The 12,483-nt window shown below is 35.7% G+C and overlaps 1 protein-coding gene across 4 annotated transcripts in view; it reads right to left on the bottom strand.

The window, feature by feature from the left end:
* LOC145683388 (kunitz-type serine protease inhibitor PPTI-like) overlaps positions 1-12,483 on the bottom strand; it is an 842,804-nt gene that overhangs the window by 695,255 nt on the left and 135,066 nt on the right. For all 4 annotated transcript variants that reach the window (XM_081754720.1, XM_081754722.1, XM_081754724.1 and 1 more), the window contains exon 2: positions 2,996-3,080. In XM_081754720.1, the coding sequence (XP_081610846.1) occupies positions 2,996-3,080 (85 nt within the window). The remainder of the gene's footprint in view (positions 1-2,995; positions 3,081-12,483) is intronic.

The following is a 12,483-nucleotide window of genomic DNA, read 5'->3' as shown; positions in this document are numbered from 1 at the left end:
TACCGTATTGTCAATTTACGTCTGAAATATCTGTGCACAATGTCATTCACTTCTTGCCTTTCTGGCGTCAAATTTAAAAATTTTGGGTGGAGGCTTTTGCCCTATAAAACTGTTTTTCCGCAGAAAATAAAAAAAAACATTCCTTTTGACTTGCTGTTACTAGAACTTCGGTATTTCGTGATCAAATATTTGGGTGGGTCCGTGACCGATCCAACCGCTTTTTCTTTTCAGGAAAATACTAAATTCGTTTTTCCTCATTGGGTCTACAATATCTGTGCAGAATTTGATTCAATTCGGTTCACTTCTTCTTGCCTTTCGGGCGTCAACATTCAAAATTGTGGATGGGAGCTTTTTCCCCTAAAACCTTTTTTCCTCACAAGATAGACAAACAAATTCCTTTTTTTGCGTATTGTCTATACGAAAGTTTCGTTGTAATTCTTCATGATCATTGTTTGTAAAATTTGAAGTTTGTAAAATTTCAAAATTTTGGATGGGTCTTTTATATTAAACCTTTATGTTATGTACTTTTTCTTTTTTATGAGATTTTTTTGTTTGAAAGGGGAGAAATGCTTTTCTCTGGTATGTATTTCTTGTCATTCATCTCCTTTGAACTGTTTAAGTAAGATCATTTTTAAACTTTTGATGTCTGCTAACTGTCATTCTTAACAATTTGTTTTATTTTCTTATTTTAAGTTTGCCACACTGTTATATTTGTTAGAAAATTGATGCTTGATCCAACGGTTTTGAAATCTAAACCAACTTAACCGCCGAGTTTTTTGGGGCTGGCTGGTATTGCAGGAAAAGTAGAATTGCAGGTCGTAATGCAATTTTGGAGTTGTGTATACTTAGTACTAATGTAATATTATATATAACATAATATAACTACAGAAGTGAGTATACATATAATTAAAAATACATTTTACACATTGTTTCTAGGTATTTTTAAACTACTAACATCTTTCTCTATTAGATGCGTTTTTATATTTTGTCTAATTTTCTTTCCTTTGCTATGTTGTGGGGCAAAGCATTGGATATGGTGTTTCATATATCTCCGGGATGCTGTTGTAACAGTGATAATCTAGAAAAATAAGACGTTATTGTTTTGATCTATAGTCTTTTAATCATAAACTTTCACCTTATCTTTATCTTACATCAGACTGAAAACAGATGGCTCACATATGTATATAGATGGAACTGATAATATTATTAACGTTTTAAAGTACAATCTCCAGTTTCTTGTGTGATGTAAGTTTGTAATGGTACGAATGCCCTCCTTTTGTTTAACATAGATTAGCTTTTGTTTAATATAGATTTCGATAGGGTATATGCATCCAAGGTACATTTGTATTAAGCCTTTTAGTATTAACATAATTTTAACATTCTTATAGCATATACCCTAGAATTTAGTTTATGGTGGTAGCTTCAATATGACTACTACACCTGAAGTTCTAATTTATTATAATGCCTAAAAATTTTCTTTGCTTGGCTATCTGTATCGATGCGTTGTTTAGATTTATTGTAGATTTCTAGATATTTTAGCATGTGGTGAGTGGGAAAGTATATATTGTGTTTTCGTGTTGTTTAAAGCAAGCTGATTAGTGTCAAACCAAAAGTCAAGATCGTTCATTAGTCATCATTTTAACTTGTTATTTATTACAAATGTGCAAAATTGAAAATATTAATATAACTTTCAAATAACCCATTTTTCTTTAAGTTTTCCATACAATAAAGGCCGAATGTTAAAGAGTGTGGTAATTTGTTTAAATTTGTTTATGTTAGAAAATCTATTTTAACTTATTAAAATCTTTTGGCAATCTTCTTTTGTTTTTTCTATAAATAATAAGTTTGAGTAAAAATATCATCAATTAGAATATAAACAGAACGTGGGTAATTCCATTGCGAGTAATTTTAATGGTTTGATATCTTAAAAATTTTCAGTTTAGCTCATCTTAAAAACAAAATATTTCGTTCGTATCTGACAATCCCACAAACATTTTTCACAAATCACTCTCAAGGGATTTAAATATTAACAGTCTCTAACTTATTTATTTTACTGTCCTAGGCGGCCTATCGCGGAGGACTCTCGTTCTCACTACACACCCTGCGGTAAGCTATCCGTAATAAAATTGATTCAAATTTTGATTTACATCTTTCTCATAAGTGTTTTCTCTGAAGCTCTGACCAATTTTCCGTGCTTCTCTAATTATAAATCCGACGCTAAATTGCCATTTTTAATGGAAAGTCAATCAGTTTACAATGCATCATAAGAAAACGTAAACAATCCAAATGGTAACCAAATTAATTTTCTTATCGTTTTAGTACATGACATCATGCTTTAAAAAGTTTCACGCTGTGTTATCAAATTTAGAGTTGTTCTTAGCTCATTATATGATATTACGTAACAAATACTTCGTTAATAACGGATAACACGGTTAGATTCAAGTTTTGTTGGCTGGCTAGTTTATATAGTTGTTGTGACGTCTAATCGATATATCGCTCAAATTTATGTTTCTGAAAAATAATTATACAGCATAGTAAGATTAATTTAATGTATAATAACTATTGAATGGAATTTATGAACGTATTTATATATTCTGAGTCAAGTCCTTTAAATTTGACTGTGTAATAATGTTCCATTACGCTTGATTAAGTTAAATTCTTAGTATGCAGTAAATAAATCTGAAGGTAAAAGTAGGGAGTTATTTCTGTATGATTATATCAGTCGTACAGTAAATGTCACATACGCATTGTAAACAAAATGTAATTTGTCCAGTGGTAGTCCTTAGGGTGTGCAAAAAAGTTAATATCTCTTGGAACTAAACTCAAGCTTAATAGGCTATGGTATTATTTAAATGTTAATCTCATCATGATATCCAATTCGACTTGTAAAGTAGAAAGAAAGTACAACATTTAATTTTGATAAATAACCTACTTTCTTTACTTTAAACTTTATTTCTTTATTTGTTGTGCCTTCTTATATTATGAAATTACTTACCGTCAGGAGATAAGTTACAATGGGCTAATCCACACGTAATCACGAGAATAACAATGACTTGAAACAGGTGTGTATGTTGAGTCATCTGAAAGAAAATCCTAAATATTAGTTACAACTAAACGAAAACTCTCAAATAAATTAAGTAATACTAGCTGAATATTAAATAAACTGATAAATGAAAACTACTTCTAATATTTAATACTAAAATATTTAGATTTTAGACAAGTGTAAATATCCTAATATTTTAAAAATAACTATAAAATGTATTTCGACATCTATGATTTTTTTTGAAAATAATACTGTAGCGTCGGTTCAATTCTATTCATTTTTACAGTAACCTCAAATTGTCAAATCATAAAATCTTAAGTCTTTTTGACAAAATTTGATTATTGAGTAATAAGGTAGTTGATTCACTTGCACTTATAAGAAGGACGAGAGGGTTATAAATCTGAAAGACAGTTTTACTTTTCTGGAATGGTTGCTTGAGGTACACACTTCACCCCAGGTTCGTTAGCAGGTAAATAAAATCCGTTGAAGCGTTAACCGTTATTTTTCTGTACATAGTGCTGTAATCCGAAACAAAATGCGAAAGGCTGCAACACTTCAAAAAAACGCGCCATGAAATCAGGATACATGCATGTGATATATTTTGACTCAATAAACTAAAGGGTACAGAGGGGATCAGGGTGGCCAACGTTATGAGTAAATGATCTACTATGATGCAATGATGCAATCTCCGTAGACATAGTGCAGCCTTGACGTAGTCCACGTTTCAGCGGAATAAGAGCAGACATGTGTCCGTTAATCTGGCTGCGGTAATCGGCAGTGATATCTAAAGTATTAATGACCGTGTTCAGTGGCGGAGGTTGGACGTTAAAAGTGATTGGGCAAGACATGATCTGAATATTTGTATGTCAATGCTAGTTTTCCTGGTTGCTTGTAACATTTTGTTTGACAAAAGGTTGAATAACTATTAGGATACGGTCTTTTTCACTTAAATTACCGTATATCTTGTTTCATATTTTGTTACGTGAATTGACAAGAGGAACGCAACTAGATACTAGCCCTTTATTGTAGGGCCTAGGTGAAGGTGTAAGAAGAGATTAGATTCCTTGCTCATGAACATCTTAAAATTCTGTCTGGAAAATTGTGTGACTCTTAGAAAGACAGTGAATACTACAAGCATATGCTACGACATTTAAAGAAATACTTTTGCATCTTCCCGAGACATGTTCTTTGTCATTAGGTATAGTTTTCATTTTCTTGGGAAACATCAAAACTCAACAATACTTAGAATTACTCCACATTCCAGTAATACAAAATAATCCTAAAACTTAGAATTATGTTGAATTTACTAAATTTAATTGTATATACAAAACTCTATATGTACACCCCTAAATTCGTATATTACCCTGCACAATTATATATTCCTTACTGATCTCTTTCGTGGCTAAGTGGTTAGTGTACGCACCTTTGACGTGATAGATGGGTTCAATTCCCGGAGAGAGCTCACGTGGTTTGGACTCTATATTAATCATTAGTCCACGTCTCATATAGCTTCGCTGCTGAACAGGATGTTAAACTGAAAAATGTCAAATCAAAATATTCCTTACTATAAAAAGGAAGAAAAGACATTTTAGTAATTGTCGACTTTTGTGCAATTAAAGAATTACTTGTGAAGGACTTCTTTCCCTGCGAAATGATATCTCAATTAGTTCCAGAGCGCCTAACTAACATATCGAGCCCTTGTAAGGTGAAAGTACGCTCGAATTGTGGCGCTCCAATAGGTAAATTTTTGGGTCATTTTAATGGTAGTTAAAACGCAATTTCTGTAGCTTTCTTAACTCTACGGAAAGACAACCAATACGTACTCATGGAAAGGCAAATATTTATTGGCACCATTTGTATTCTGTGAACCAATAATACATACAACTTTATATTTACAAATGAAACTATATACATTAATGGTTCATTTAAAAAAGTGGAGGGTCAACTGCCCCTTTTGCGCCCTCTATTCGCCGTCCATGACCGTGGAGAAGGCTATAGGAAACCTCCAGGCTTCAAGTACCTTCCTGGAAAACCCATGAGCTAAACTGTCATACGATTTTTCTAAATCTATGGCTATTGCAAACGTGGACATCTGCCGAAAAGGAAATAAGATTATATATTGCGCAAAAAGCGAAGTTGATATGAAAGATTATGCGTAAGTTACGGACTGCTGCCTGATAGGAACTAATGTAGTGACTTATAATTGGTCTAGGTCGGGCTGTAAGCACTTTGTTGAAAAAGGTAAGATAAATGGGCAATAATGATATAGGTCTACTGTCCTGAACATAATGCGCTGCGTGAGATTTTGGAATAAGGACATTACCTCGCCTCTTAACAGAGTATTGACTAATTCGGTAGGATAGGGACTGATGTGAGACCAATACTGTTTATAACACTGGATAGGTAATCCATCTTCTCCGGGGGCACTGCAACACTTTGTCGCTGGACCGTGAAAATTTCCTCCTCAGTAAAGGGTAGTTCAATGTGGCAGACTAACCGTCCCTGAGATAACTTTGACAGAAGCTCCTGGGAATGTGTGTAGTCTGTGGGATGTGAAATCACAAATTCAGTGTAGTAGCGCGTGGACTCTCGTAAAATCTGCGTAGAATTAGTAGTGGTCGTCACATTCTACCAGAATGAGAGAGTAAACAGATGTAGAACGCCGTTGATGCAAAAGCTAATAAAAATGATAAATAGTTATATTCAGCTTCGGAAAACGATGATGAAAGTCTTCCGACAAATGCGCACTGATCGAAGTATAGGAGTAGGTCGTTTTAAATCGGTGCTTGATGCTAATGCAAGCAAGGTCATCTAATTAGTTAGGAGCATTCCAAAATTCGCAGAGAGCTTGGTATAAACATTCATGTAAATGTTGGTTATCTTCTCTTGCGACCCAACCTTGTCGTTGAAAGAAGCTGCGCAATTTAGGTTTACTAAATAAATTCCAGTAGGAAATCAGAGAGGGGAAGTATCACTGCATGCTGCACCAAAAAGGTAATCGACGTGAGAATTCCTCCACATCCTCCGCGCGAGACAAGATCTTAAAATTACCCCTGTGTTAGGAGCGTACGTTTGTGTTACCCAATTAGGCGCTTGGTTGACAGGCGTTACTCAACTATTAAAATATACCTAAAATATGTAAAACCTTCTTTAAATGACAATTCTTTCATTTATATGGTAAAATGTTAAATACAGACTATAATTTTGTTTTTTCGCAGTGTTCTACTGAACATAATGAACTTTTATATCATGAATACTAGACTAATTCCTAGCATGTCACGCAAATATCTTTGAGATGTTCTATACACATCCATCTCTTGCATTTCAAGCTTCACCTCCTTGAATATTTGTTTCCTTTCATTATATAGTTATGACAACATCTTCTGCAGCCTCATAGTTCCTCAACATCGACAGCCCCTCTTCCGCAACACCAAGTAACAGTTAGAGTCGGCGACTTCTACTAATTTCAACTGGAACTTGGAAAATAGAGCATCAGCATTGTATCTAATTTTTGATGATTGTCCAGGTGAAATTCTCAAAAAAATTCGTGACAATTGAGCTGAACATTTATTGATGCAAGGTGATCTAATTACACATAAATTTATAAGTTCAAAAATATCATAAGGTGATCAATTTCATAATCACCTTCATTATAACGCAATTCCGACTTGTTCCCTTCCTAGTCAAGCCTCTGCAGGACATTCTTATATTTGACATCTCTGTCTTCCAACATTTTGACATTTTACTTGTTACGCATATAGGCGCGCGGTTGACAATTGTCACCCAAATACGCTACTGTAGAGAACATTTTACTTCTTACAATCTGTAGACGAGAAACATAACTTTAATACTGCCAGCGTAACAATCCTCAATGATAAACCTTCAAGTACTGAAAGGTGCGGCTTCGAACACTAACACATAAATACCACACACCAACACACGTTGTTGCCAATTTGAGACAAAAATTACTGGGGGACACCTGCCACCCACGAGCCTAATCTAGGGTTTATTTTACAAAAGAAAGTGCTGCTAGCTGGCGGTATCACGAAAGGTATTTTAAAAAGCTATTTCGATGGCTGCATGATCAGAGAGCGCGACTGGAATTCTATTTTATTGTAGAAACTTTCTGAGGACTCAGTCATATAAGTGCAATCGGTGAAAACACAAGGTGCGTTTGACACAATAAAGCTTCTTTTAGCATTAGGACATAAATATGCTCCGACTAAGTAAGACAAGGCATGGCAAGTACCAGAGAATCTGGGGAATCTACTATAACATTGATAATACTGGCAATTATACAATGAGGAATCCCCGAAGGAAGTAAGGAAAGAATGGTAGTTGCATAAAACTCATTCCTATCTTTTGTACGTAAACACCCAGAATAAGTATATAATACAAACTAACTAACACTATGGCCTATGGAACCCGGAGGTTCAATGAGGCGTTCACAAAAGCTCTCCACTGACTTCTATCCTTAGCTAACTGCATCCAGTTTCTACTTTGTATTCCAATCTCTGGAAGATCCATCTTAATATTGTCCTCCCATCTGCGCCTAGGTCTTCCTAATGGTCGTTTTCCGATTGGTCTTCCAGCTAAGACTGAAAGCGTTTCAACTTTCTTCCATTTTAGCTACATGACCCGTCCACCGAAGCCTCCTAGACTTGACGACCCTAACGATGTTGGGTAAACCATATAAATTACGTAGTTCCTCGTTATGAAGTTTCCGCCATTCCCCATTCCTGTTCCTCTTAGGTCCGAATATTCGTCTCAGGATCTTGTTCTCAAATACTTTCTGTCTATGTTCTTCTCTCAGAGTAAGTGACCATGTTTCGCAGCCATACAGAACAACAGGCATAGTTATCGTTTTGTATATTTTAAGCTTCAAATTCCTCGACAGAATTCGTGACGACAAGAGATTTTGAACCGAATAGTGTCACGAATTCCCTGCTTTTAGTCGACATTTAATTTTTTCTTCAACATGATTTTCCTATTTTCATATTGATCCTAGATATTTCAAACTATCCACTTTATCAAAAGTATTATTTAATATTTTAACGCATCCATAATTTGCTGTATTCCGGTCCCGACGCACTTCCATGTATTTAGTTTTCTCTGCATTTACTTCTAAACCCATGTCCCTGCAAGCGCTTAATAAGTTCTCTGCATTTCTTTCTCTTGTTCTCCTATCATCCGCTATTAATCATTAGCATATGCCATAACCTGGTGAATACCGTTCAACTCTAGGCCCTGGTTGCTATCTTTGATTTTCCTTATAGCGTATTCCAGAACAAAGTTAAATTATAATGGCGACAACGCATCTCCTTGCTTCGGGCAATTTTCGACGTGAAAGATCGTGGACAAAAATTTTCCTACCCGGACTTTACATTGGGATTCATTTAAACATATCTTAATTAATCTAATTAGCTTTCTCGGTATTCTAAGTTCTGTAAGGACGTTGTATAATGTTTCTCTCCTAACCGAGTTGTACGCCTTTCTAAAATCAATAAATAGTTGATGTACCGGGGTATTGTATTCCCACTTTTTTTGAGTATTTGGCCAATGGTAAATATTTGGTCGATATTTGATCGATTTCGTCTAAATCTGCACTGATAATCTCCAATAATTTCATCTGCGTATGGAGTCAATCTTGCTAATAGAATATTTGAAAGAATTTTACAGAATGTTGACAGAAGAGAAATGCCTCGATAATTACTACAGTCAGTTTTGTCGCCTTTCTTGTGAATTAGCCCTTCTTTCAGGTGCTAACACGATCATAATCGAGACCCTCTCGAAGAAAGATGGCGACCCCAGTCACTTGATCGCAGTTAATAATAGCTTGTTATTCTGTAGGAAACTCCAAAGATGTGAGGAAAGAACTTACTTCTTGTAGTAAGCAAACATCTGCTAGGCGAGTTTCGATAAACTGTTTTAGAAGGGCCTTATTATGATCGGAAATTATACACTGGATATTAAGAGATACTAACATAAAGAATTTACTGGTAACATTTTAAAATCGCGCAAAAAAATATTGCAAAAGTGAATGGGATACTTTCCTATGAAAAGTGCAGTAAATGTGTGTATTTTCAAACTAACACAAATCGCTTGAACTCTCCCTTGCAAACTCAAAACCAAATACTGCTAGGTACAACAACGTAACATACATTTTTGACAAAAACGTGGAAAACAATTGTGAAGGTCAATACCGAACATTAAACACATTCTGTCTCAAGGAAGTTCTGAGTCTTGTAGTGCCCGTTGTTGTGAACATAATTCGCGTGTAAGATGAAATGAAATGAAATCTTTGACTTTTACGGTCCACGATTATGGCGGTTAGGCTATAGGAGACGATGATGACGAGTAATGAAGGAAATTGTGGAATGTAGATAGTGGGAGGAAACGGGAGAAACCCCAGAAAACCCTATCACACGGCTTTTGTTCACCACAAAGTTCACTCGGCTGGGGCTGGGATTGAACCTGGAACCCCAAGAACCAGAGGTGAACGCTCTACCACTGAGCAACAGCAACCCATATATTTTCCGTGTGTTTGCTTGATCTGCCCAGGGCTAACCTCAATGATATCCTCTTCTTTCTTTCTTGTAGAAGTTCGAGTGACTTTAATCCTTTTTTCTGGGATGAAAAATCATATTGCATAGAAGTAACTGTATGTTTAGCTGGAGACGGGGCATTATTCTCTCATACTTCAGGGAAAGAGCCATTCATTACTGTTAACACTTCATACGCCGACGGACGAGAAGAATGAAGATCCGTGAAATCCACATGCTCATCTTGTAAAGTCAGAGGTACCGGGTTCAGTGCGGGATTTCCCGTTACTGGCGCTTTGTCTATTATGGATGAATTCACTGGAGGGGTCGCACTTAAAGAGGAAACTCGTTGTTATCAGTCAAATAAAGCAACCATGATCAACTCTGGTCGGAAGGCAGGGGCGGTGAGAGAGGGAAAGTGATCCTCAAGAGGGAAAGAGCGGTACACATTGCCAATCTCTATCATGTGTATAGGCGTCTGGTCAGAGGCGGCTGTAGCTAGTTTTACGTTCTAGAGTGGTCAGATGGCAATCGAGTTAAAATTTGATAGACATCGAATATAAATAATGGACTTCCCTCCGTAAGTCACACTCACGTTATAACTTTGAACTATGATAAAAGACCATATATGCTTATATATTGCCATATGAGGAATCCGTACGCAGCTGTCTATACCAGGGTGAAAGGAGGCACTAAATGCTTAGGTACTGCTTTGCATTTGTTCCCATTGTTTTAAAAATGCTCTTCTAGTAATTCTAACGATCGTTCAAGAGGAATTTAATATATAATAACCAACCGAATGGGGACATCAGGAGCCACGATTTTTACTGTGCTGGACTCCCCAGTCAAGCAAGTGAATTCTACAGACGAAGAAGCTGTTGCGGCAAAATGTTCATAGTACTGCAAATCTTTAAGCTTAATGTATATGCTATATGATCTCGCATGTAAGAGGAGCGCTCAAGTGTTTTTAAATACACGAGGAAACTTATTTTCCAATCAGTGATATACTTGGCTGTACTAGGTTCACACTTCTATATGTTCGGTCAATCTTGAATTGAATTGCAAATCTTTTTTTATACTCCATAGTAGAACAAACTATTAAACTGCATAACACTGAACACAAAGGGTGCTATGCACAAACAAACACACAAAACACTAAACTTGGGAACGAAGCAAGTCTTTCCAGAGAATGTATGAATAGCAATTTGAGGCAAACTAGTGGGGCCAACATTATTCGCGATGTGAACAGCTCGAGAACACGAGCTCAACTGCCTAACTGACACTTTAGTTTCCAGCCAAACTATTAGCTACTTAAAAAAGTTTAATGTAAGACTGCACAACAAATAGTAAAATTCTTATAAGGAAACCTTGCTTACGTGAGTTTCACAATGACTTATTCGAGATTTCCTTCTTTAACTTAAAAGCAGATTATCGAGATCTTACTCAATGATGCAAATATCACGGAACGTTCCTCCAGCTGGGAGTACGTCATCATTTTCAGCCCCGGTTCAAATTACAATTCTTTACCTTAACTTCTAATTTCCAAAGAAGAAAGGAAAGTAGAAATTATTTTTACATTCCTTGAATTCTACTAGCTTATTTTCTTATCTTAGGATTAAGAATGTGTCGCGAAGTGTGACAGAAGGAAATTTCCATTGCAACGATCTGGGTTCGAATCTCGTCATGTCCATTGTACTATTTTCCGTAATGAAAGGCATTGATTACGTAATTGGTATTGTATTCCTGTTATTCCTTTAGTATTATTATTATTATTAAAAAAGAAGGAAAGAAAATGTACATAGTAAAATCAATTTAAAGAAAGAGAAAAATATATGTCAGATGTTTCATAGGTTTACATTTGTACGCAATAATATTATTACGTGTATGGATTTACAGAGAGAGTTTTCACTTTATGACAACAAAAAATGGAATATAAATATTAGCTGATAGCATTAATGAAATTTGTTTCGTACTTCTTCTAGGGGGAAAGTTGAACAGATATCTTACATAAGATAATTCTCGTTACTAGTAATGTACGTTCGATCACTATTTGCAATTTGTGCATAGGAACGAACAATTCCTGGGAAACAATAACATATTTTTGGTAAATACTAACAGGAAAAATGACGAATACGTATTTATCAATTCTTATCTAAACACGTTACGTTCTTAGATAGAGCAAAACAAGGTTGATACGGATAATGTAGGTTTCTGTTTTTGGCATCTCACTTGAGAAGAATATCGTCTCAGCTCCCAGAACCAGAGAAATTGAATATTTCTCATGTTAGCACATATCAGAAGAATAAATATCCCAAATGATAAAAACTTTCCTAATTACTTCAGCGGGAACCGAACCACGGTTTCAACATTGTGAACCGTAGATATTGCAAAATCTTTTTTAAATATATTTATATTTTTTACTCGAAACATCTTCATATTTTCTCACTAAAATATTTACTGACAAGGAAGGGTCACGCAGTGGCTCCGCTGAGATCCGTACGAGACAATTGTGTTTGCATTTGAAATGTTATAACTAGATGAATCCCAAAGTTATACGTGCCACCGGGAAGAATATCGTGAGTTACCACATATTTTGTAATGTAAGAACTACAAACAAATTACATGGCAGAATAGTTTGAACCGAGTCATTTGTTCGGAAAAGGTTGGGTAAGTGGAAAACTCGACCAACACGTATCCCATCATTTTCAACGACAACCATTTTGGGGTTAAAAAAAAACTTTGTCCCAGGGTCCCCCGCAGGGTCCCAGACGGGGTCCAACTCAAAATTTTCAAATGGCAAGGGGGGTTAAGTGGCACATCATTTGAAAGCTGTTGTAAAATGAAAGAAAATGCAGCAAGTCTCGACTCTCTACAACAACCCTGTGCAAAATGACGGAG

This window comes from Thermobia domestica, chromosome 4 (genome assembly GCF_964235325.1).
Source record: "Thermobia domestica chromosome 4, izTheDome1.hap1.1, whole genome shotgun sequence".
In the NCBI taxonomy this organism is placed as follows: domain Eukaryota; kingdom Metazoa; phylum Arthropoda; class Insecta; order Zygentoma; family Lepismatidae; genus Thermobia; species Thermobia domestica.
This window is presented reverse-complemented; position numbering and strand designations above follow the sequence as displayed.